Below are 25,737 nucleotides of genomic sequence, written 5' to 3'. Positions count from 1 at the left end.
TCTTACAACCCCCCCCCCCCGCCCCAGGAAACCTCATAAGTGTTCTAGCAGCTTTTCTTAAAGAGCATAGAAAAAAGATCAAAGCAAGCGAACTCAAATACAGCAGAAGCAAAGCCTAAGCCAACCACAAGCCAAACAATCCATAAAGCTTTTACATCAGGAAAAAAAAAAAAAAAAAAAAAAAGATGGTCTAACACTGCTGATCAATAGGAAGAAAAATGAACATCAGAAACCTACAGCATTACTTCCAAATCACACAAAATGCATTCCCGGTTACAGTGAACAACACGTCGGCAGAAGCAAGTTCATCAAGAAAAATTACCTTCTGGTTGCCAATCTATTATAATTCAGAGTAAACCTCCCTCCACTCTCGGCTCCCCATTTTTCATAGCCTTATCTCACCGGAGAAGCTAGGGCCGCTATGAGAATGAGGAACTAAAGAGGCTGCCAAAACTCAAAGACAGTATTTTGCCGCCACATTAACAAAAATAACACTGTTCTGAATGCTACTTAAGGTCTATCACCGAGCAACTCAAATCACGAAATATACCAAGGCAAGCATTCAAAAGCCGCCAAGCCCCAGCACAAAGTTTCAAAACAAAACCTCTCCAAAGGTTGCGAGGAGAAGCCGAACTGGTAGCAAGAAAGCACCACCCAGCAGCCCCATTCGCCTACTAAGACACCTCTCAAACTTATCAAAAACAACCACAACTGCAGCTCCTGTCACCCACAGACGCTAAGAGAGGAGAGCCCGAGACAGCCTCGAGAGCTGGCCTTTCTGGAGAGTGCCAGGCCGAGCCTGGCTCAGACAAGGAGGAAGTAAGTGCCAGATAAAAAAGCCCCGAGCAGCTCCAACTGCAGCCTCCGTGCCTCCCACCACTGCCCACATTCCCGCCCCACTCGGGGCTCCGGGAGGAAGGAACACGGCGCAGGGAGCAGGTCTCCTGGGAGAGACTGGGGACCACGGGTCCGCTTCTTCGAAGCGGCAGCGGCAGCACCCGCCGAATTGAGGGGCTCGGGAGTCCAGGGTTCGAGGGGCTGCTCGGAAGGCGGGTTTGGGGGGGACGCTGAGAAAAGGGTCGCCCAGGAGGCGGGGCCTGCCGGCTGGAAACAGCAGCTCCTGGCGCCCTGGACGCCCCCGGGGGGAAAGCGGGGCGCACACCCCGACGCGGAAGCCATGCCGGACAGAGCTCGGGGTGTCGGGGTGCCAACGTACCGGCGGGGGGCGCTAAGGAGACCCAGGGGCGCGGAACTGGGTCACCCCCACCCCACCGCCCCCTCACAAAGGCCCCCGGGGAGGCCGCCCACAGGCCCCACAGCCCCGGCCTCGAGTGCCCGCCACGGCCGCCACTCACCGCTAGGTCCTGGGGCACCGCCCCGCTCATGGCCCGCACCGTGCCGGCCCGCCAGGCCCGAGTGCGCAGCGCAGGCCCCGGATCTCCGCTTGCTGCCGCCGCCGCGGGGGCCGAGGCCGAAGCTGAGGCCGCGGTGTCCGCGAACAGAAGCAACAGCCGCTTGCCCACCGGGGAGGCCGCTGCGTCCGCCATCGCCAGGACCAGCCGGACCCGCGCTCCCGCCCGCCGCCTCCCACCACCTCCGCCGCCGAGCGCCCGATCCGCCCGCAAGGCCTCCCTCCGCACCACCCGCGGCCGCCGCTCCCCCCCACCCCCCCCAACAGCCACCACCAACCACCGGCGCCGTGCAGCGCCCCCCGTGGCCGGGAGCGGAGCCGCAGCCCGGGCCCCGCACAGCGCCCCCCGCGTTCTGGAGCGGGGCGACAGCTCAGGGCCCCTCGCAGCGCTCCGCCCCAACCTCCCCGGGGCCTGCAGTGCCCCCTGCGGCCGGGAGGGGAATTGCAGGTGCGGCCGGGGGTAGGGAAGTGGGAGGGTCCTTCAGGTCCCCATGGCACCATTCCTGGACCCAGTTTTTCTTCAGGGGGTCCACATCTGAGAAGGCCTTAGCTTACCCTCCTTGGACAACGAAGACTTCTGAGCTGGGGGCCAACGGGTAAGGTACTTGAGCTAATTAGTGTCCTCAGTACCCCATTGGTTTACTATTCTGAAAATGAACTACTGCTTCTGACTTCTTTTAGGAAATGTTCACCCATTGGTCCATGGGACGCAGTACCTCCATTCTCATTGGCCCATCACCTAGTACCATTCTATTCTATACTGCCAGTACTTCATATATTCCTAATTCGTCAGTGTATTACACCCATTGGATGTGATAATACCACTCTATCCACTGGCAAAAGGCCAATTTGCCTCTAACATTCTGATGTCTTGCCTTAAACCCAAAGCTTTTCTCCCTAGTCTTTCAGTGTTACTCAATGTAGGTATTTCTCAACTCAACTCTTGGGAGTATTGGAATAAACTAGTAGTTAAGGAGATTCTTGTCCCTGATTCAGTAGCACCTCAACTTACTTCACAAGTAGTGAAAATCCCCTAACTCCTATATGAACTCCTTGATACCTGTTTGAGAATGATGGCTCCTAATTACAAAAGGAGCCTGTAGAGATGAGGACATGCTGAGATTTTGGACTAGATAGACTGTTACTCCACAATAGGCCATGGGAAATGTCAGTCATTTCATGCTGGTAATGTCAAACTAGCATGCTCCATTGGTCTCACGGATGCGGAGACTGGGTATTAAACAAATCAGAAACATAAAGGGCCTGAAAATAACCCATAACTCTGTGCTCTAAAAGTGGTTATTTGTTTCATTCATCTGCCATATATACAGGAAACAGCAGTAGCTGCTTCTCCAAGGCTTCTGGGCCTATCCAGTTATGTCCTATCCATAACCTTGTCTATACCCTTGACCTGTTTTTCTTATAACAAAGGTTGCAAAGGGGCGGGCACCAACTATTGGCTTCAATAAAGTACAACATGTCTAGAAGTCATTTTAGGACCAACCCTGTGGAGCACCAAGGAAGCATTCCTTCTGTATTCCTTTTTTTTTTTTTTTTTTTTCTGTCTCCCGCAGCTAACCTGAGGCCTGATTCAGAATAACTTTCTGGGCTGAGAGAAACTTCTTAAAGCATACAGCCCAGTAGTGGTAGTTAGTAAGAAGGGGGAAAGGATGGAGTCATACAGGATACATCTGCCTTTACAGCTTTTCTATAAAAATTCTGTAAAAACTTCTGGGACTTTCTCCTATGCAGGGCTTGAATTACTGCCCCACTGTGGAAGGCTGGTTTCTCCCCACACCAAAGGCAGACATGTGCTGAAGCTGAGGGACAGGAAGGGCAAAGGGGAAATTCATTCAACAAACAGGGCAGGCACTTCTCATGTGCCAGGAACTTTTCAAAGTGTTGAGACACAACACCAAATAAAACAAAACCCTTGCCCTCATGGAGTCTACTTTCCTGTGCTAGCAAGACTTCAGGAATGAAAAATGAAATTACTCTAGGTTTCCCAGAAAATAAACACTAAAAATACCCAACTATAACAATTCAAAAGAAAGGGAAGTGGGGGGGGGGGTTAAATTCATTTTAGATGTTCAAACTTTACCCCCTAGCTCAAGCAACAGGTAAAACAAAACCTTGGCTTTAAATAAAGTGAAAAACTAATTTTAAGTTTGAACCACCCATCAGTTGCCCTAATCCATCCTGCAGACCCTCCCTTCACTTCCTAGGCGGGTAGCAAGTCCCCACTCTCAAATTGTAGTTTTACACATGTTCCTGCCGCAGGTACTCAAGCCAATCCTGCCCTCCTGCACACTTCATTGGTATTCCATGAGTGCCACCAATTTGAAGCAGGAAACTAGGACGTAGGCTAAGCAATTTGACTCTTCTTGCTGTCTGGCAAGTCAACGTCACAACTGGTAAGGAAAGGCTGAGCCTTAGGGACAGAGACTCCCGCCTGGATCTCTAAGCAACTACATTTCACCCGCACATTTGGAAGAATGCTAACACAGGGAGAAGAAAGGGTGAAATAGAAAGGTCTAAAGAGAGAGTAAGAGTGAGCCACATAGCTTTTTTCAGCAAATGAGGACTCTAAATTGAAGCTTTAGGGAAAATACCCTCTCTCCTAGGACAAAAGAGAGGCTTTGCTGCAAGGCTAATTTTCCAAAAGCAGTATTTTTAGGATGGACAAATTGAGTAGGTCTTCAGAATCTGAATCCTGATAACAATCTTCATCTCTCTTGGACGCAACATTTGAAAACTCTTAAGAAAGGAAGAGATTCCTGGTCACCTCCCACCCCTGTCTTCCCCCTGCCTCTCAAAGTCTACAAAGTAATCTAGGCAACTTCCTGACCACACCACCAAGCATTCCTCAGGGGGCTGGAATGTATTTCAACCTGCTGGAAATGAGAATGACAGCAAGGAAAAGGGGACCGGTATGACTGCCAGGAAGGAGGAGACAAAAGCATACTGTCAGAAATAACTGAGGCCTTCGCAGAAACCTGGGCCATAGGATACAATCTGGTGTGGCTGGCAAATGGCCTAGAGATCAGATACTGGCCTTTTTGAAAAGGTTCAGCCATGTCACAGAGCGAGGGTGGGGAACATCTGGCCCACAGGCCATATAGAACCTGCAAAATCATGTAGTCTGGTCCTGCCAAGGCAGCCACAGGCAGGACTCAAAATTCAGTTAAGCAGGGTCATTTTCAAGCTGATAATGTTGTATGGCCCACAAAGTGATGTTATAAATATGCAAATAGTCCTTGGCAGAAAAAAAGATTTGCCACCCTCTTTAGAGAAAAGAGCTAGAACAAGTAGCTGGCCTTTTCCCTGCTTCCTCCTTGCCTTTCTTTATGGGGAAGGGAAGAAGACACTGTAGTACACAAGATTGCTTGGGAAAATGGATTATTCTAATAAAACTTTATTTTTTCAAACACAGCCACAGAGGCAGAACCTCATGTTTAACACACACAGACTTATGGATTTTTTTTTAATATAAAACAAAGTTTACGAAAATTTTTTTTCCACTTTTTGTATTTGTAATCCCATTAGCATAGGGACTTTGGCAGCAGGTGGGAGTGAAGGGCAGCTGGGGCTGCCACTGGGCAGTCACCGGGCACAGGAGGAGAGCACCAGCCTGGGAGTGGCTTCACTCACACACGCAGGAATACTCACCTACTGGCCAGCCACGCCACACACACACAGCACAGATGCAGACGTCTACCCAGCGTCAGCCACAAGCCCTGGAGGTGTGCACCGCTCTGGGTGAGCCCAAGATGTGAAATCCAAATAGTCAAAACAGCTAGAGTAGAGGGAAGTTGCTTGCTTTACAAAAGAAGCAATCATAGGCTGCTTTTAAATGGTCAGCAGTCCAAATGCATCAAAAACAGCATTTGGTTTACACAGAACTGTTTAAACAGATCTACTGTGTAAAGCAAAATGAACCACTTCTTGAAAAGGCTTGCTCCAGGGCCACAGGTGCCTAGATTGGGAAGCAGATGATAGTTCTGACTAGTTTAACTTTCCAGACTTAAAGTAATAGTTATTACAACACAGTAACTGTAGACCTCCTCCCCTAAGGATGGTGCTCCAGGACTTTGGGGAAGCCCTGATGGAGGCAGAATTATTGCCCTCACTTCTTCAGTTTAGGGCCTACAGAGACCCCATTGGCATTGCCAGTGGCCTGCTGGAAGCTGGCACAGCCAATCTGCAGCAGAGGGCCCAGGGATGAGGATGGCCCAGGAGGAAAAGAAGCTGGCACCAGGGAAATTATGGCCCAACGAAGAGGAGCCACGAGAGGGATGCAACCAAGGACGGGCAACTCCTGGGCTCACAGCTTCCCTGGGTCCTCCAGAGAGCCTCCCGCAGGTCCCTAAGGACCTGGTAGCCAGGGGGCAACACGTGGTCACCAGCCAGGAGAAGGGGAGGAGCCCTAGAAGGGCGGAACCTCTGGGGGCTAGAAGCTCAAGAAGACACGGCCACCCCTCTGGCGTGCAGGTGAGGAGGCTGAAGCCTCACTGATGCTCCTATCCGACATGTGGGAGACCCAGAAAACGTCAGGTTCAATTCCATGAGGAAGAAAACACAGACCTTGGTCATCTTCCCTACCTTGAGGAATTGGGTCCTAAGATATCCTGAAAAAATGAAGAGAAAAATGCCCTTCTTGCAATAAACAGGAAGGGCAAGTCCAATTTGGCCATGCTGGGTCTAACCAAAGCTGGACAATGCCCCACAAACTACTCCGACAGCAGCTTTTGTATGCTTTTCTCCTGGTGCCAGCCCTACCAAAGTACCTCCTGTCCTTGAGCCCATCGCTGTGGCCACTGGAACCTGCTGCCCTGGCTCAAGTAGTGGGTGAGAAACAAAAAAGGAAATTCAGTCCAACAACAACAAACTCCCAACTGCTTCTCACAGCCTCCGCTTTACACATCCTCAGCCAATCCCTCAGTGAGCCCCTACCTCCCTGCAGTCCCTCAGGGCCAATTAGAGGCAAATAAACATTTCCTGGCAGAAGTGGAAGACAAGCAAACTATTAAATGCTGAACACCCTTTCCTCCTTCTCAAGCAGGTTACAGAAGAGGCTGGGCCCAGATCTTGTAAGAATAGGTTTCCCAGCGGTCTGCTTCCAAAGGGCAGGGCTGGAGTGAGTGCTCCTCTGTCTGCAGGGACTGAATGTCAGTTCTGCTGCTGCAGTACAGGAGAAGGACCAGTATAGGGCCTTCCTACCTTGGCTCTGATCTGGGATGTCGGCGGGTGAGGGGGAAAAGAGAAAGGGTTCCCTCCGAAGAGAAGAGAGAGGTGGAGCCCTTCAACCCTGCCTCAGTTGTCCACGTGTGCTTGCACATGAGAGCAAGAGAGGCAGGCTGTACACAGCCTAGACAATCTGGTGAGAAAAAAGGCCAGCTCAGATTATACATGGCAACCCCCTGCAGCCTGCAATACTACATCTACCTAGTGGGGAGGGGCTGGGGTTGAGGAAAAGACCATTCGCTGAGATCAGAGCACTTAAAACACCCTGCTGTACCCCAACACAGAATCCCGTGCAGAGCCAGTGATGCTATGGACTACAAGCCTGGTTCCAGAGCTATTTAGAAAAAAGGAAAACGTGGAGCCCTCCGCTCGCCTCCCTGAACAAGCCCACTGTCCTACAAAAACTCAAGCTTCTGGGGGTGTCACGATGCTCTGCTGTTAAGGAGCTGTCGCCTTCCTTCCCTAAGGCTACGCAAACACACCATTGCTCAAGTACACTCCCATGCACACACACTCTCACACAGTTTCTCCATGGAGGCTGAACCCCCCACCCTGGCCAAATTCTAAGACACAAGTGCCCTTTGAAGCAAAGGGGCTAGTGAAATTCCCCGAGGTGGGGTCAGCAGACCCCTTCCTTCCCTGCCCATTGCTCTCTTGGTGGCAGGGATACTCACACTCAGGGCCGCCATGGGAAGGGTCTGCTCTGGGGCTGTCCCTCCCGCCACCAGCTCCGTTTATCTTGTCCCGGCCAGTCTCTTGGCATGGTCGAGCTTGCTGGAGTGAGAAGATTTCCGGCTGCCCTGAGTCGGAGCCCTCCACTCACCCCCATTCCCAGGCTGGACTCCCAGCCTCGGGGCCTCGACACTTGTTAGTAGCCATAAGAGAATCAGTCTGTGTGGCCCCAGGAAGCAGCCTCTCGGTTTTAGTTCTCCTCAATCAGGTTCAAGTCCAGGTCCCCAAAGTCCTGCTGGCACAGTGTCCGCTTGCTCAACGCCTGCCGCCCCCACCGGACGGCCCCCTCCTCCTCCTCTTCGCTTTCACTCAGCACCTGGGAGGAACCCCCAGTGGGGCTGCAGGAAGCGGAGAGGGGCGGGGGGCTGCAGGCCATGAACCACGGTGGAGAGATGCTGCTGCCTTCCCGGGCTGTTTCTTGGAGAGAGAGGCCTCCTGAGTATGGTTTCTGCCAAACAAACAACAGAGTTCAGAACTTCTAACAAAGACACCGACTTCCCAGAGCACTCTAAGATATATTTCAAAGTGTCGCTATCAGTTACACTAGAAAGCAGGAAACCTAGGCTTTAGTGTGAGGTTTGTAAACCTTCTAATAAAACCTAACAAGGTTAGTGTTCCATACACATTTCTCAAATTGTCCACAGAATCCACCAGATTCAAGCACAAACATTCATGGATATGCAGGCAGAAGCATCACCTCCTCAGCAGTGAGTGCCCAGTATACAGTAGGTATTTACTAAATGCCTGCTGACTGGATGACTGTACGAGTAAATTCTGAAAGTGACTCAGTGGTCTAGAAAAAAAAGCATACGAAAAAAGGTGGGCAAGTACATACAACAACTGTGCTCACGCGAGCAAGTCAAGCACCACTGATCGAACAGACAAGCGATGCAGCAGCCCATCTTGCGCAAGCCCTCACGGACCCACTTGAAACAGCGAAGGGCAAGTGGCAAGACCAGCCTCGAGTATGAGGAGCAGCAGGGCACTGCAATGGGACGTCTTTGGCCTATGCATCCAGAGAGGAAAGAAGGTCCCTCTAGCAGGCCAATGTGGGATCCTTGCCGGAAGATTTAACATAGGTCTCATCCCAGTTTCTCTGGAACCTCAAGGACTGAAGAGTCCCCCAGAACAGGGGACTTCCAGTACCCAAATGGGACAGTGTTAGGCAAATCAGCAAAATGGGTCTCCCTAGCAAAAGCTCAGCAAAGAACTCCTGGGGAGGCCCTGCCAGGAGGGCAGCTCACAAGTGGGAACAGAACACAGTCCCCCCAGCTCCCATCCCAGCTCCCCTAGTCTCTCTCATCGGCCCCACCTGATTCATCTTGTCAAAGTCCAAGGAAGGCCGCAGCCGCCGGGGGTCCTCCTCATGCCGCCGCTTGACCCCAGTTTTGCGGGCATCCAAATCGCAAGGCTGTGATCGGCTTCGGGGAAGGTTGCGCAGACCTCGAGGTCGCCAGGGCAGCTCCGGGGAGGATGCAGGGGAGCTCCGGGCGGAGGGCAAGAAGCGGCTTGCCTGTGGGCCCAGGCTGGGTGACAGCGAGAAGCGGCGCTGGGGTGGGCAAGGCGAGAGGGACTCGGCATCACTCTCCCAGGAGCCACTCTGAGGGGAGGCAGCGCAGGGTCGAGAAGAATCTTGGGCCAGGGCCAAGCTGAAGAAAGGAGGGCTGTAGGGCCTGTGGGTTGGGGCACATTGAGAAGAGGCACTGGGAGCTTGGAGGAACCTGAGGCTGGAGACCCGCTTTGGGGGGCTCTGGTGAGGCACCTGCGGCCCACCCCCTCCACCACTGCCCCGATGCTTGATGGGAGTCCACAGCTTGGAGGGGGCGGGCCGCCACACCGGCTGCCAGCGAGACAGGTCCACGGGCACTGAGAGTGAGCGGCAGTGCCTTTTGGATGGAGGGGCAGGGGGCACAGGAAGCTTCTCTGGGTCTGGGGGCTCAGGGCTTAGGACTTGGGAGAGAGGTTGCTCCTGTGGGGAGTTTCCCCGGCTTGGTGGTCTGAGGTGCAGGCTCAAGCCTGAGGGGTGGTAGCTGAAGCTGAGGCTGTCCTGGAACTCAGCACAGGAACAGTGGGGCAGGCCCCTCCAGGAAGCACCTTCTGCAAGTATTCAGAGTGAAGATAACATTAGCGATAGCCAACATCCCTTGGAAGAGCTTACCAAGTGCCACACAATGTAGTGAGCACTTTACGTATGTCCCAAAATCGCACGGGGTAGATACTATGACAATTCCCATTTCACATATGAGAGTAGCACAGTGATTTGTCCAAATCACCCAGCCATCAAACCACCCCAGCAAACCCCAGTCAAACCCAGGACCGTCTGATGTCTCAGCTAGGATTCTTAATCATTGTGTTGCAGTGCCCCATTGTGAGGAATCAAAACATATTTCATATTCTACCTGCCATTTCATCCCAAAGGTAGAACAAGAGAAACAAGTCCCTGTGCGTCCCTGCCACCCCTCACACCACTCTACCTGGCCCTGTTTGCCAACGCTGCCCCTTGCTCCCGGCCCCAGCCCTGGCTTCTGAAAAGCAGCCCTATGCTCTCCTTCGTTGACCTTTCCCTTCTCATGTGTCAACAGCACCAAACATGAGTTAGGGCTGCCAGGAAGTAAGAGGTAATCAAGCAGGTAAGAGATCACTTTTATTCCTAAGGAGGGCAAACAAGGTAGGGGAGGCCTCTGACAGTGGAACCGGGGCTTGGGAGGCCTTAATACTTCATGTTGTTCACACTCCTTTCTGTCTGGCCAGCCACATACTCTGGTTCCCTTTTCCTAGGCCTTCTCTCATATCCAAATGGATGGAGGGACCAAGGGGAGAAGGGGATATGACGAAAGATATGATTCTAACTTACTGCATTCCAACCAAAATGGTGACTTTTGTCATATAGCTCATTAAGGGACAAACAGCCTGCTCCAAAGTCCCCTGGCTAGCTGGCTAGAATTCTGCATGGGCTGGATATTTGGAGCAAACAACAAGTTTATATACTCAGACTTGATCATGGCAAAACTCGTACCTGATTCTACTTGGTCAACAGTTCTTCCCCCTAACTGGTGGCCCAACATCTGGCTCTCAGCTCGTATTTAATAAATAGGAGGAAGAGACTGCATGAAGATCCTTTTGCCAACCAACTCCCTTTGCCAGGTATCTAAGAAAAGGCAACAAGATGTAGAACAGCCCAGCAGCACAGGTTAGAAAGTTCTGGTTGTCTACTAGTGATGCCTTTATCTAAATATTCTCACAATCAGAGACCCTTTGATTATCTCATAACTAGGAATTTGTACCTCAGATAGATGCTCACATGTTAAAAATGACCTATGCCGCCGCGGCTCAATAGGCTAATCCTCCACCTAGCGGCACAGGCACACCGGATTCTAGTCCTGGTCGGGGCGCCAGATTCTGTCCCGGTTGCCCCTCTTCCAGGCCAGCTCTCTGCTGTGGCCCGGGAAGGCAGTGGAGGATGGCCCAAGTGCTAGGGCCCTGCACCCCATGGGAGACCAGGAGAAGCACCTGGCTCCTGCCTTCAGATCAGCGCGGTACGCCGGCCGCAGTGCGCCAGCTGTGGCGGCCATTGGAGGGTGAACCAACGGCAAAAAGGAAGACCTTTCTCTCTGTCTCTCTCTCTCACTATCCACTCTGCCTGTCAAAAAAAAAAAAAAAAAAAAAGATTAAAAAAAAAATGACCTATGCATGAGTTCTGTGTGTCATACCAAAAGATGGTAAATAACCTAAAGGTACATCAATAGGAGGCTGGTTAAATTATGGTATATCCAGGCAAGGTAATTATATGCAGTTACATAAAACAAGGAACTGTTCAGCACACTGACAGACTCCTGGGTATATTGTAGTGAAGACAAAAACAACAACAAAAAAACCAGATTGCTATATAGTATGCAACCCTTTGCATAGAAAAAAAGTGGTGATAAGTATACATACTTTTATTAACTTGTATTTGTATAAGGGAATTCCAGGGATGGGTGTTTGGTGCAGTAGTTACACTGCTGCTTGGGGTGCCCATATCCCATAACAGAGTACCTGGTTTGAGTCCTGGGTCCTTTGCTTCCAATCCAACTTCCTGTTAATACACACCCTGGGAGGCAGCAGGTGATGGCTCAGATACCTGAGTGCCTGCGACCCACATGGGAGATCTGGATTGGGTTTAGGGCTCCTGCCTATTGTGGGCATCTGGGGACTAAATCAGCATATGGAACTTCTCACTGTCTCTGTCTCTGTCTCTCTGCCTTTCAAATAAAATGAAAATAAATAACTTACAAATTATATCAGATTTTTAAAAGAATCTATTTAGTAAGGCAGAAAGAGAGAGACAGACAGATACAGAAAGATCTTCCAACCACTGGCTTACTTCCCAAATGGCCACAGCAGCCAGGGCTGAGGCAAGCTGAGGCCAGGAGCCAGGAACTTAATCCAGGTCTCCACCTGAATGGCAAGGACCCAAGAACTTGAGCTATCACCTGCTGCCTCTCAGGGTGCACATTAGAAGGCAGAGCCAGGACTTGAACCAGGCACTCTGATACAAGATGTGGGTATTCCAGTGTGGCTGCACCACCCACCCACCCCTAAGTAGATAAATTAAAAAAAATTCTAACAAAAAGAAAAATTCTAGTGGAATATACAAGAAACTAGTAATAGGAATCTCTTTTAGGGAGGTGGCAGGAGCTGAGTGGGTAGGGGATAGCAGAGGGAGGAAGGGAGACTTTCCTCAGAATACCTTTTCTGTTATTTTTAAATCTACAAACCATGTGAATATACAAGCTAGCCAAAAAAATTGATTATAACAGTCCCCACAAGGCTAGAATCAAAGCAAACTGAATAGGTAAACCTTATGCTGGGTCAGTAAAATGGAGACAAGTGCCAATCTCAGAAGGTGACCCTGAAACAAAGTTCTAGAGGTAGGCTAGGTAACCCTGGTCACTGGAAACCAATGAAAGAAATGTGTGCACAGAGGCGTGAGCAAGCAAACACACACACACACACACACACAGTGCCTTACCAGACACAAGCTGGAAAGGGTTCCCACAGTTGGAGATGTCTGCATGATCAGGCAAAGGCTGAGAGAGAGAGAACATGGATCATGACGCGGGTTCAGAACACACTGAGTCTAGGAAGCCCTCTTCAGTTCTCCCCTGCGATAATCGGGCTAGCAGAATGTTAGGGACTCCTAAGTGTGTTCTTCCTCTCGTCTTCCCAAAGTTAGTGAGTAAAATAATTCACATCCATCAACACCTCAAACCCTTCTCCACCCATGTTTGGGGTCCCTTCTCTAGTGGTGGAAAAATCCCTGCCCCCTTCCTTTTGAGCTGGGTTTTGAGCCCTTGGTGGGCTCTTCCAGTACAAACACCATGATTCATACAACACAGGACGAGGGTAAAGTAATAGCAACAAACAGCCTCAGAAAAAAGGGGGAGGGGGTCGTGGAGAAGCAGGAAGACTGGTCTTTTACCAGACTGATGCTGAAGCGTGTGCATTTCAGCTCATCCAGAGTCTGCTTCTGTAGCTGCTCAGTGATCAGGGTTATCATGATTCTCCCCAGGATCTGACTTGCACACTTTGGAGCAAATGATGGATGTCTTCCCTGTTGTTCTTCCAGAGACCTCACTCGTGAGCCGTCTTCTGCCACTGCAGCACCATTCTAGCACCATTGGGACTTCCCTCGCCAGTCATGCCTGCTGAGTCTGCCAATTACAGAGGGACCAGCCCCAAGCGATATTAGAGATGTACCTGGTCCAGAGATGGAAAACGCATGGCACACATACCACAGCACCCCTTACGCCAGGCCTCTGGCAGACATCTTTAACTGGTCACAGCTCTTTCCTGTTAAGCCTAAACACAGCCTCAGAAACATTCTGAACTTAGCACTCCAGCTATCCAGTCAAGTAAACTGGAGTTGATGAGCAAGTTGAAACCTATTTGCACTCCTAACCTGGTTCAAGCGCTGCTGCTTCTCCTAGAGTTCCAGTGCCACTTAAAAAACAGTGAGACAGAGAATGCCCAAATAGTTATTTCCAACCTGACCAGCCCAATATTTTTTTTATTTATAAAAAAAAAAGTAAAATTTATTTTCATTTTATTTGAAAGGCAGAGACAGAGACAGAGATCTTCTATCTACTGGTTTACTCCTCAAACGTTGGCAAAATGCAGGTCTAGGACAAGTTGAAGCCAGGAACCCAGAACTCAATCCAGGTCTCCCACACGGGTGGCAGGGACCCAACTTCTCAAGCCTGCATCTGCTGCCTCCCAGAGCGCTCATTATCAAGAAACTGGACTGAAAATGTAGAAGCCGGGACGCAAACCAGGCACTCCGATATGGGATGTGGGCGTCTGAAGAACTGACGTTAACTGCTGCTCCTCACACTGTTCCCCCAATATTTTCTTTACCTTCCAGTCATAAGCAAAAAGAGGGACCCTTCTATGACATTACAGAAACAGAAATAGAGAAGAGGGAGGAGCAGTGGTTGTAGGCACAACTTTCTGCTTGAAATCAGAGAAAATGGGATTTTATATCCTCCCAAGAGACTGACCAGCTAAACAATATTTTCCAATAGCTATTTGCAAAATGAGAAGGAGGTAAGGAAATGGTCAGGACAATTCCAACTACATTTCAATTCTATAGATGTTAAAAAAGTCCATGACTTTGTTCAACTAAATTTGTTACCTGATCTTACTTAAAGACCATAAATAGAATTAATCGAGGTGCTCAGTTTCTGATAGAGCCAAACTATCAACAAACAGGCTTCAGGCCCACACAACTGCCTGAAGGACCCTGCTCCAGGGAAAGGGGAGGTGAACACGGTGTCTGGATTCTGTTCTGCCTGTTCCCACAAATGGCGAGCCAGCAGACAGCTCACCAGAGGATATACGTGGCATTCGCTACAGAGAGAACAATCAATCAGGAAATCTAAATCGTAATCAGGTTTGCAGATAGTTTAGGCAAATCGCTGAACATTGCTTGACTTCGGTTTACCCATATGTAAAATGGGCAGAATAACCTTAACACAGCACAGGAACAACATAAGAAATATCAAAATATGCACAGGCACGCCATCTGGCCTGTAACACCAGAAGTCCATGTAGAATGCTGTTTCTCATCCCTCCTGTGGACTGCTCGTCAAAGCTGCAGAATGCCTAGAGTGATGCTACCATTAGGAAGAAGATGGGGTCTTTCGGACCCTCACTGCACACCAAGGGACCCGGGAGAGGGCTCTTCCTTCTGTGACCTTGGGGGCAGATCACTCTGCCTGTGAGCTAGAATTATCTCTGCCCCATGCCTGCCTCAGAGGGAGGCCACCAGGAAGAGCAGAGAAAGAGGCTTGGCTGTACTTGAGTTCCTTGGAAGAAAGGTGCAGAAGTCAGTCACCATCAGAGCTAACTATCGTTTTCATGCATAATTATTCTTAACGCCCGGACAAAGTTCCTGCTTCCTGAGAGCTCCCTCACTTCTTGTGAGAGAAGCTCAAGCTTCTATCACTTCTGCTCTTGGTTTCTCAACTCTGCCCTAAAACATAAACCAGAGAGGGAACCTAATTGCAGGCTTTTACCCCAGAGACCCCAGGCCTCAGGCTGCCCAGCCACGAGGCGCAGGGAGTGAAGCAAACTCTTTCAAGCTTTTCATGAGGCATTTGGACAAACAGCGAACTTGCAGCCCTCGCTAGGATCAAGTGAAGAGAGTGATTTTGTGTTTTTCTGCATTTTAATTGTTGGGATGTGGCCACACACAGCGGTAACTGGAACAATGCAACTACCAGCACGCAACTGATACTCTCGGCCTGAGTCTCCTAAAACAGGCCAGGCTGAGAGGGGGAACAGAACGGAAGCCATAAGGAATCAAACCAGGACACAAAAGAAGGCAAACCAGCTCCACGAGGGGCCTCCTCTTTCTCAAGCAGGCACTGAAAAAAGTGCAAGAAGCCCTCTCCTGCCTGCCGCCTTCCTTCCCCTTCCATTTTGTGTATCTGGGGGCTAGGGACAGTCCTGAACATTCACTGAACAAGTTAAAACTTCTCAGCTTAACAACTGGCACAGGGCTCAGCCCTGCGCCGAGCAGCAGGCCGCTGCGCCCTCCCTGCAACCGGGCCCAACTCTCAGACCAGGCTTTCCCTCCTCACCACCAGCTCCCCCAAAACAAAGATCAAATCCCCCAGCCCATGGCCTACTGGTTGGCAGAACCCCTGACACCCGAGCCTGAGGGATGCTGAGGCTGTGCTAAAACCTGGGCAGCCCAGGACCAGGTCAGGCCAGGGGGGAGGCGAGACTCAAATCCCCGGAGACCTTCGCCCAGGTCTCAGCCCACTCCTCTGGGGGAGACAGAAGGAAAACACGAGGGAGACAGGGAGGTGCACTAACAGGTAAGTGGGGGAACCTGACTGCTCTTCCTCCATATGGTGTGGTGGAGATAGGAGTGACAAGTGGGGAGCACCCCTCCCCCCACCGATGAAGAAGCAAAAGGCTTGCCCCCCCCACCCCAATCTTCCACCTCTCCCTCTGTTGCCCTGCATGTCCCCGCGGGGTGGGGCTTGGGGCATCCGGGGCCCCTGGGGGGGGGCGCCAGGCCTCGCTCAGGGGGGTTGTCGCCCGCCTCTTCCCACTCCAGGCCCATCATCTGTTCGCGGGAGGCGAACTCAGAACGCAAGGGATGGGGAGGGTCTGGGACTTAGCACTCCGCCACCCCCTCCCCCACCGGGTCCCGTGCTCTCCCCGCGGAGGCGGCCTGCGAGGCCGGGCCGCGCGGGCGGCTGGGCTGGGGGAGGGGAAAGAGGGAAGGAGGGAGGGACGGTCGAGGTGCCCGCCCCGAGGCCCCAGCGCCACCTGCCCTCCGCCACCTACCGCGGCTCCTCCAGTTCCCAGGGCCGCGGCCGGAGCAGCTCTGAGCGCTCCGTTCGCCCCACGGTGCCCTTAAAAGGCGCCGGCGCGAACCAACTAGCCCCTAAGGAGCGTGGGGGGATGATTCCGGTTCGCGGAATCACTGGAACCACCCGCGGAGGCCCAGACCCAGCGTCGCTTGTCTCTTAAAGTCTTCCTCCGACAGCGCTGTCGGAAACGAGCCTGGCACTTTGATTCAGGGACAGGGGATGCTTCTTCAGTAACGAGTCACCCCCTCCAAAATATCGGTGAAAATGGATGGGCCCAGTTGGAGGCATATCTTCAAATCCGCGGGGGAGGCCATGTCGGACGAAGGTAAACAAAGCCATCATCCCTGCCCTCCATTCCCACAGCGGCTCAACTGCAGCCTCCCACTCGGTCCGGTCCGGTGATAGAATTAGCCACGGTGCCTCTCACCTGCTCTCTTGCCCCGCCCTCCACGGCTACTTCTCTGGAGGAATCCCCCTTCCCCCAGCAAAGGACCAGTCCTGGGCGCGAAGGCTGCTGGGAAGTGTAGTCCAAGCGCCGATTAGGGCCTGCTCCGAGTCCCAGGAGCCGCTCTTCCAGATACCGGATCGGCTCGAACCTTATAAATCCAGCCCTTAGAACGGTTGCGGGGACGTTCCCGCTTGGTTCTATAGTTTGCCCTTACCCAGCACACTTTGCAGAGCTAAGGAGGGCCCAGGGCCGTTCACTCCCTCCCCTCCCGCTATGCCCCCCTCAGCAGGATGAGGTAATGGGATTGTGATTATGACATCATAGGCGGTTCAGTGGCTTGCGGGGGAGGGGGGAGCGGGGGAGCACGGTGGTTACAGCTGGACCACTTTCCTTAAGACAGGGAGCGTGGAAACGGGCAGATGGGAGAAGATGTTGGCTGCGCTATGTTCCTCGAGGAAACCACCTTTTATTAAAGTCTCCATCATTATCACCACCCCAGCAAAGTTTTTTTTTTTTTTTTTTTTTTTTAAGAAACTGAATGTATGCGTTAATAGGTTGGTTAGGTGGTTTCTGGCTGTTAGGTAGATTTCAGTCTCAACATCAAGGATGGCGCAGAGAGGGGCAGGTAGGTAGCTCCAGCTGGGACTCCCACACCCCGTACGGGAGGCCCACCCTGGGGCAGCAGCAGGTGATGGCTTAAGTGCTTCGGTTCCTGCCACCCACGCAGGAGACCCGGATGGAGTTTCTGGGTCCTGGCTTCAGCCTGGCCCAAACAACGGCAGTTGCTGCCATTTGGGGAGTGAACCATTGGATGAAGGGTATTTTTCTTTCTGTCACTCTGCCTTTCAAATCAAATAAAAGTAAATTAAAAAATTTAAAAAACGGTTTAGAAAGACAAGCAAAAAAATGGGAAAAAAAGGTTTGAAATAACACCTTTGGATTATGAGTTCTTTGTAGGGCAGTGTTTTACTTTTAGTGTTTTTTTTTTTTTTTTTTTTTTAATTTTTTAATTATTTGAGAGAGAAGAACAAGAGTGAGAGCAAGTATTCCCATCCCTGGTTTCCTTCCCAAATGACTACAATTGTTAGGGCTGAACCAAAAAGTCAAAAACCAGAACTCCACTCAGCTCTCCTACAAGAGTGGCAGGAACCCAGTTATGTGAGGCATCTCCAGTGCCTCCCATGGTCTGAATTAGCAGGAAGCTAGAGTCAGGAGCCAGAGGTAAGTACTGAACCCTGTACCTTGTATCTGAGGTGCACTCCTTAGCTACCAGGCCAAACACTGCTGTCTAGATTTCTGTTAACATTGATTGGAAATTAATAGTAATGCAGGTCATGTTCATTATTAACACTCGGCAGCAAGTTCCCCGAGAGACCTATGTTTTCCGTAAATATTTTCAGCCCTACTCAAACCTGGGACAGGTAAAAGCTTTGATCAGCAAGAAAGCAGAGCCAGTGGTGGGGAATCTTGCTTGCTGAGCCAGGAAAGGAGACAAGCAGAAGCAACCGAATCTGCAAACTGAAAAGGAAGAGTAAAGGGAAAGCGAGGTATCAGCCGAGAAAGTGGCAGTGGACACATTTGCCTTGCACTGTACATCCCCGTTAGCAAAGGAGAAGGGGCAGAGGCAGGGCCATGAAGTGTAGGGGAGGTGGTTTCTGTGACTGCACACATAGGATGTGCCAGATACCATGCAACGTACTTCAAACATGTATTCTCATTTTTGCATGCAATCACCAAACGAAAAAAAAAAAAAAACACAACTCCTTATTTCACAGATGAAAGAGCCGGAGAAGTTAACGGACTGCTCATGGGTAGGCAAAAGTAGTCTCAAGAAGCAGTCCAAGGCTCTGAAGCCCTGCCTTTCACCACTAGGCTGTTCCCCTTTTTATTATTAACCTTGCTTACTAAAGTTAAATGGTTGAGTAAAAGAAGTTAAGGTGGCATTGGCTCATTTGCAAAACACTGAAAGAAATTATGATGCTTAAGAAAAGAAAATCCCTGCAAGTGACATCTCAGGCCTCTTTTCAAAGGAAGGCTACATCCTTCAAGTATAAAATAATTCACTGCCTCCCCCCCACCACAGCCTAACACTCAACACTCCTGCCCACAATTAAATGTCTTTCTGCCACCTTTTGTTCTCAACATTTTTTTTACTGATGTCCTACTATTTTTCTTCCTGCGCCCCCCCCCCCTTTATTCTTCACTTTTAGGCTACTACTTGGAATCCAATCTTTTTATTCTTTCCCCAATAAGCCTTTTATTGAAGAAATACAAACATCATGCATTTCAAAAGTGCAACTGTAGGATAGTGATTCTTCCCACCATACCCACACTGCCACCCTCCTCCTCTTCCCTCTCTCACTCCCAGTCCAATTCTCCACTAAGATCCATTTTCAGTTAACTTTATACACAGAAGACCAACTCTATACTAAGTAAAGGGTTCAACAATTTGCACACACACACACAAAAAAGTGTTAACAGTAGAAACAAGGGCTATTCAAAGTCATTGCATCTCTACATTTTTTAATTTTTTGAAATAGCTATTTTTATTTATTTGATAAAGTTACAGGGAGAGTGAGTGAGAGAGAGATCCCCCAACAGCCAGTTCACTCCCCAAATGGTCACCGGGCTGAGCCAGGCACCAGAAGCTTCCTCCAGATCTCCCGTGTGGGTGCAGGGGCCTAAGCATTTGGGCCATCCTCCACTGCCCTCCCAGGCACATAGCAGGGAGCTGGAAAGGAAATGGAGCAGCTGGGACATAAACCACCAGCATCTATATGGGATGCCAGTGTCATAGGCAGCACCTTAACCAGCTATGCCACAACGCCAGCCCCGGAGTCCAATCTTAATTATTCCCTCATGGATCAGACCCCACCTGTGATCTTGCTCCAAAGAGTTTCAGCAGAGTATGCTTCCTGGGCCCCCTTCTGGTGTCCATGCAAATTCAATGAGGTTTCCAGGGCCTGGTGCTAGTCATCCAGGAAGTCCTCCAAAGGGAAGAATCCATTGGCTTGAGGGGTCGCTCCATTCCCTGCCTACAAAGGTAGCAAAGTCAGAGGCAGATGCATTCGTGCGGACGCTCCCTTTTCACCCAGGGAAAATTAAACCTCTTCAAAGTGGGGAGAGGCAGAACTCAGTCCATCACTCATGGAAGTAAGCAGTAGTGACACCCTGCCCTGTAGAGATTGGCCGGAGGTGGGTAGGGGTCCCAGGTGTGTAGGTCCTTCTCCATTACCTAATCTGGATATCTGAGGAGCAATGGCTGTACCTTCTGTTCTTGTTTGAGGTTTGAAGGTGAAGCCCTGGCTGTCACTGTGGCCTGGCAATAACAAATATGGGTCACACTGAGGTCAACATGAAGAGACACAGCTCACTGCTTATCACAGTGAATCGGGAGCCTAGATAGTAATTTCTGGGAATGACATAAGATCAATATCCTCTATCTAACAGAAAAAGTACATCTTCATCTTCATGTCAGTCTAAACACCTAGCTTCTTACTATCCTGATGTTCTTTCTTCTGGGAAGTGTAAATTAGATATATTCCAATCCCCTCAGAAGTCAAGATACAAAAGACAAAATTTGACTTCCCTTTAAAATACATCGAAGCAGAAATCAATGCACACACTCTTAATTCCTGCCTGATTTTCCAGCTCATTTGGTAGAGTAAGGCTTTGTGCTGACTCCCACACTCAGCACCTCTGTCCTGGAGGACAAAGACTGTTCACAAACCTCCTTTCTGGGGAAGCAGGCTCCACAGATGAAAAAGTTAAAATAAAACTCATCTGACTAGTCTGCACTGCTCATTCACTACCATCACCAAGATCCTGAGGTCAATATAAGTTGTATTGCTGACTTACTGCATCTCAAAGATAACGTTTGCATTTCTGACTTTTATTTCTCAAAGTGGGGTCTGTGAGCCATCTGTATGGGTAGTACCCTGGGGTGAGGTGGTTAGGTCTTGATAATACCTGGTCCCCACACTACACCTGTGGCAACATCTTTTTTGGGGCCTGCATTTTAAACAGCTTTTATAAGCTTATAAAGCTTTTTTTTAATATGAGCCATTCTAAATACACACTGAAGTGTGACGAGTATAGCATAATCCCTTACCTAAGTATGGTCCCAAGTCCAAGTGCCTCAACATCAGCTGGGCATTTGTTTAAAGTGCAGGATCTTGGGACACAATGCAGCCCTGCTGAACAGACTCTGCATTTTGACAGGATCTCCAGATGATTAGAAGGCAAAACTAAATTTTAGGAAACCCTAATATGATGGACACCTCCATTACCCAAGAGTCATGACAAATCTCATCTATAAACCACCCAATTATTAAGAAGCATCTTCCCAGTATTAAAAAATTTCAACTAGTCAGTGTTCAGATTTCTAAAGATCTTTTGCACTGTGATAAGGATGGATTGTGCCTGGATGATTCAATTTCCTTACTTTCCCTGAGAAGCAATTTCTTTTTACCCACATAATTATCGACTGTGAGCTGCTGCGCTCTCAAAGGGACACCGGACAACGGAAGCTCCTTGGAAGGCACCTATCTTGCTTAGCATAAACACACACACCTGCTCACACCTCCACCTGCCACCCCGCAGCAAATGCCTGGTCCTCAGAGGAAAGCTAGCAAAACTAAGACGGAAAGGTCCCATAACGACGCAAGAAAAGCAAGGAAAAAATAATGCTTAAAACACCCTCACACTCCTAATTATCTCTTCTAATATCCTAGCAAATGGTGGTGGTTAACGAGGAGCAATTTAAATCTCCCGGGGTTGGCGGGGCGGGGCAAAGGGAAAGTACAGAGAAGGTGTGGCGATTGGCCAGAGGGAGAGCCAGTGGTGCGTCAGGCTCCCTGCGGGGCGGAGCCTATTCACAAGCTTGCTCGACGCTAGTGCACCACTCGCCATCCTGCTCTGGCTCCAGGGGTGGGGCATGTTTTGCCCCACTTCCGGAACCTGCTCACGCCCCCCGGGTGAGGTACGAGCCAAAAGATTGGCTACCAGGATGTGGGCGGGCGCGCGGAGATTGGCTGACGCGTCTTGGAGGCCAGCAGGGATAGGTTAGTGGGAGGGCGGAAGGTTTGAATGGTCGAGACCCGCGGCTGTTGATGGGCTTGTCCAGAGGCTCTAGCGCTGGCTTTCTGACCTGAGGGGCGGCGAAGCCCGACCCTGGCCTACGCAGTGGACAAGCGGAATTTCAAGCTGGTGAACCGCGTCCTTTCATTCTGCTCGAGTCTTCGCTCGTGTCCGACCGCTACCCACTTTCTCCCGAAGGCCGTTGTCAGACTACAAACGTGAGGTAAATTTGGCCGCTGTCTCCGCCACAGAGTGCCCAGGACCTCATTGTCCCCTCGATTAGTTCAGAGGACGGAATGGGCATTGCCATGACTTGGGAGAGCTGAGCCCCTTCCAGGTAGGAGTGTCCAGTTGTGTGGCTCTGAGCAGGTGGAAGGTCTGTCTGTATTCCGCGGTTAAAGTCCTGAGGTTGCCTCTCAGTAAGTGCAGGCTCTGACGCAAAAGCCCCGCCGCTTCGGGCCAGTGCCTTAGGCGTCGAGCGAGGCTGTGATCCGCCCTTTGGGGATGCCCCTGGTGCGGCTCCGGTCCCCTTGACTGCAGACCTGAGGGGGTTGGAATCGGAAGGGGCTGCGCTGCACTTACAGGAGCGACGTCCTCTTCTCGCTAGGTTTCGCCTTTTCCTTGGTGAGAGCTCCGAGACCATGGCTGCAGATCTCTTTTCGTCCACGAGAGAGGAGGGGAGCTTTGGCTCAGGCCCCAGTTTTAGGTCCAATCAGAGGAAGATGCTACACCTGCTCTTGGAGAGAGACAATTCCTTTACCCTCTGTCCAGAGCTCCCGAGAACTCCAGGGGACAGACTGCTTGGTGATTCTGCAAATCTCAGCGTTTTGTCTGGGTAAATCCACCTTTATTCTTAAAGCTTATATCCTTGACTTCTCTAAACAAGTGTGTGTGTGTGTGTGTGTGTGTGTGTGTGTTTTGTTTTTTAAATTATCCTGGCTCAAAGATCAACATTGGAGTCTCAGCTCTGCTCTGACCCTTTTGAATCTCAGACTACTTTTCTGTTGCATGGAACTAATAATCTCTTCCTGTCTTCCTGGGTTCTGGTAAGAGTCAAATAATGTGATATCTGGGAAAACTCCATATCATTATGTGAGCTGTTCACTTTATTTCTGGTAATATTGGCTGTGGTGGTCTTGTACTTCTGGCCATACCATGTCGTGATACCTTGGCTACCAAACAGAAGTGTAGCAGATTTCAAGAAGAAACCAAATCTGTGTGTTCATGGTGCACAGCACAGAGGACATGATGAGGTAAAGAAATCCCTTTGTAAATAAAGTTGAGCCCCATAAAAATAGAGTGATACTGTCTCATTATGTTGATGAAGAGATAATGTGGTACTGATTATTGGAGTCAAGAAAATGTGGGAGATTTTTCTCCGCCCAGTCTGAGATATTTCCAAAAATCAACTAGGTTAACTCGTGTTTCGACACTGTTCAGCTCATGTTATAGACATTAAAGGTGTTTCAAATGACCTTTGCCTTTTAAGGATATTACGATCTAACAGGGATCTTAATGTACTGTTATGTCTCAACAGAGAAACCCCAAAACGTTGCCTTGATCTTTCGAATCTTAGCAATGGGGAGATGTTTGCCACTCAGCTCACCACTTCTGCAGAACTTGATGAAACCGGTAGGGAGAAGCTCGAGACCTCAAGTGGACCAGTAACTTTTATGGGAGAGAACAGGGTAGTAGATTAGATTTAGAAATCAGAGAAAGTAGGTTAGAGATCCCCTCTAAAGAGTTGAATTTTCTGGATAACTAGGGGGGTTTGATAAGAATGATGAGGCCAACAGAGGAAGATAATAACACTAAAAGAAGTCACTTTGTATTTGAAGCTGTTAGACAAAAAGGAATATATTTTATTGACTGATTAATGGTGGGAATGAAAGCCTAATAGTTAGGACCTGAGAAGTTTTGTGCCCTGGTGTAATCTCAGCTGAGGCAAAGAAACCAACATAAATACTTTTCCATTTAATTCTTATGTGTGTTTATAGGTCTGTGCACAAAAGGAATGGTTCATTAATCAATCATTCTAGAATTTCTTCTAATTTCAAATTTCCTGAGTGATAGCTTTCATTTCTATTCATGAAAAAATTTTCTGTATGTTAACATAGTGCAGTATTACCAGCAATTTTTTTTTTTTTTTTATTTTTTTTTTTTTTTTATTTTTTGACAGGCAGAGTGGACAGTGAGAGAGAGAGACAGAGAGAGAAAGGTCTTCCTGCGCCGTTGGTTCACCCTCCAATGGCCGCCGCTGCAGCCGGCGCACCGCGCTGATCCGATGGCAGGAGCCAGGATCCAGGTGCTTTTCCTGGTCTCCCATGGGGTGCAGGGCCCAAGCACCTGGGCCATCCTCCACTGCACTCCCTGGCCACAGCAGAGAGCTGGCCTGGAAGAGGGGCAACCGGGACAGAATCCGGCGCCCCGACCGGGACTAGAACCCGGTGTGCCGGCGCCGCAAGGTGGAGGATTAGCCTATTGAGCCACGGCGCCGGCCACCAGCAATTTTTTTTTCAGTGACACCTGTAAATCCTTAAACTTTCATGAATTTGTACCTTGTACCTCGGTACTTTTTACTATGAAATGGGTACCAGTCAAGAGGTTTTATGTCCAAAAGCTAAGTTCAGGTTTTGAAATTAACGTAACTTACTGGTAAAGGAGAAACTCTGAAGGAAAAAACAGATGCATGGATAAGAATAATGCCTCTTACAGATTCTTTATGTCTAATTGCAGGTTACATGGATTCTTCAGAACCTCAGGAAGTACAGTTAGCTGGGATGTAAGTTCATTTTTGCTAAATGAACCCCATGCTAAAGCCATTCAGTGCTGCTCAAAGGATTTTTTTGTTTGTTTGTTTGTTTGTTTTTAAAGATTTGTTTATTTGAAAGAGTTACAGAGAGGCAGAAGCAGAGAGAGAGATCTCCCATCCACGGGTTCACTCCTCAGATGGCTGTAGCAGCCGGAACTGCATCTATCTGAAGCCAGGAGCCAGGAGCTTCTTCCAGGTCTCCCACACGGGTGCAGGGGCCCAAGGACTTGGGCCATCTTCTACTGCTTTTGCAGGCCATAGCAGAGAGCTGGATCAGAAGAGGAGCAGCTGTGATACAAACCAGCTCCCAAATGGGTGCAGCACTGCAGGCGGAGGCTTTACCAGCTATGGCACTCTGTAACTCTGCCTTTCAAATAAATAAATAAATCTTAAAAAAGAAAAAAAGAACAGGGATTGGGGCTGGCGCTGTGGCCTAGTGGGTAAAGCCACTCCCTGTAGTACTGGCATTCTATATGGGCGCCGATTGGAGTCCCGGCTGCTCCACTTCTGAACCAACTCCCTACTTATGTGCTTGGGAAAACACACACACACACAAAGGTGGGGGTATAGGGGTAGGGTGGGCATTTTACCTAGAGGTAAAGATACCAGTTAAAACTTCCAGATCTCATATCTGAGTATCTGGGTTACACTTGGCTCCAACTATTGATTTCAGCTTGTTGCTGCTGCAGAACCTGGGAAGCGGCATTGATGACTCATGTGGTTAGGTTCCTGCCACCCACATGGGATGCCTGGATTGAGTTCCCAGCCTCTCCTCACCATGGGCATTTATGAAATAAACTAGCAGATGGCAGTGCATGCTTTCTCTGTCTCTCTCTCTCTCTCTCTCTGACTCTCAACTGTATTTGAAAAGAAATTTGAAGAACAGAATACAGGCTTTGGAATCAGATTATCTATATTCTGGTGATTTACTGCTACACCAGCTGACTCTGACAAGTTTCTTAACTTCATTAGGTCTTCATTTATTTATTTGCAGCATGAAGGTAATTAATGCACTTCTCATAAACAGCTATTGTTTGGGTTAAATGAAAATTTGTGTCTCACACATACCAAGTAGTTTGATCTGTTTGCTACTATTACTATTATGGATTCCTTGTTGGAAAACCTAAAATGTTCATAGAATACT

General features: G+C 49.6%; 3 protein-coding genes across 12 annotated transcripts in view; 1 reads left to right on the top strand and 2 right to left on the bottom strand.

Annotated features, from left to right (window-relative positions):
• The window catches only part of KDM3B (lysine demethylase 3B), an 83,666-nt gene extending 82,004 nt beyond the window's left edge, over positions 1–1,662 (bottom strand). For both annotated transcript variants that reach the window (XM_008255093.5, XM_017341086.4), the window contains exon 1: positions 1,356–1,662. In XM_008255093.5, the coding sequence (XP_008253315.1) occupies positions 1,356–1,547 (192 nt within the window). In that variant the 5' untranslated portion in view covers positions 1,548–1,662. The remainder of the gene's footprint in view (positions 1–1,355) is intronic.
• Positions 1,663–4,793: 3,131 nt separating this feature from the next.
• Positions 4,794–16,705, bottom strand: FAM53C (family with sequence similarity 53 member C). Of its 2 annotated transcripts, none has more exons than XM_002710236.6 (5): positions 16,229–16,705; positions 12,849–13,080; positions 12,399–12,456; positions 8,700–9,484; positions 4,794–7,835 (listed from the first exon to the last, which is right to left on the bottom strand). In XM_002710236.6, exons 2-5 carry the CDS (start codon positions 12,924–12,926, stop codon positions 7,578–7,580), a joined length of 1,179 nt encoding a protein of 392 aa, XP_002710282.2. In that variant the 5' UTR covers positions 12,927–13,080; positions 16,229–16,705; the 3' UTR covers positions 4,794–7,577. The 2 variants fall into 2 exon arrangements, with proteins under 2 accessions (XP_002710282.2, XP_008253305.2); XM_008255083.5 differs by lacking the exon at positions 12,849–13,080 and adding an exon at positions 10,404–10,535 and having other exon boundaries at positions 16,229–16,365.
• Positions 16,706–21,771: 5,066 nt separating this feature from the next.
• Positions 21,772–25,737, top strand: part of CDC25C (cell division cycle 25C) — a 33,601-nt gene continuing 29,635 nt past the window's right edge. For 6 of the 8 annotated variants that reach the window (XM_051843424.3, XM_051843425.3, XM_008255087.5 and 3 more), the window contains exons 1-4: positions 21,797–22,004; positions 22,389–22,616; positions 23,319–23,413; positions 24,518–24,563. In XM_051843424.3, coding sequence (XP_051699384.1) covers positions 22,423–22,616; positions 23,319–23,413; positions 24,518–24,563 — 335 coding nt within the window. In that variant the 5' untranslated portion in view covers positions 21,797–22,004; positions 22,389–22,422. Of the gene's footprint in view, positions 22,005–22,388; positions 22,617–23,318; positions 23,414–24,517; positions 24,564–25,737 lie in introns of all 8 variants that reach the window. The other 2 variants (XM_051843423.3, XM_008255084.5) reach the window with 2 other exon arrangements.

The sequence above is a fragment of the Oryctolagus cuniculus genome, chromosome 6 (assembly GCF_051225735.1).
Source record: "Oryctolagus cuniculus isolate XC-2025 breed Fujian yellow rabbit chromosome 6, ASM5122573v1, whole genome shotgun sequence".
Lineage (NCBI taxonomy): Eukaryota > Metazoa > Chordata > Mammalia > Lagomorpha > Leporidae > Oryctolagus > Oryctolagus cuniculus.
Note: the sequence above shows the minus strand (reverse complement) of the source record. Positions and strands in the feature narration are given on the sequence as shown.

Coding starts and splice junctions, on each gene's coding strand:
- FAM53C (XM_002710236.6), bottom strand. CDS start 12,926: ATGATAACCCTGATCACTGAGCAGCTACAGAAGCAGACTCTGGATGAG. Junction 12,457..12,848: donor CACGCTTCAGCATCAGTCTG/GTAAAAGACCAG, acceptor TCTCTCTCTCAG/CCTTTGCCTGATCATGCAGA. Junction 7,836..8,699: donor ACTTTGACAAGATGAATCAG/GTGGGGCCGATG, acceptor TTTGTTTGGCAG/AAACCATACTCAGGAGGCCT.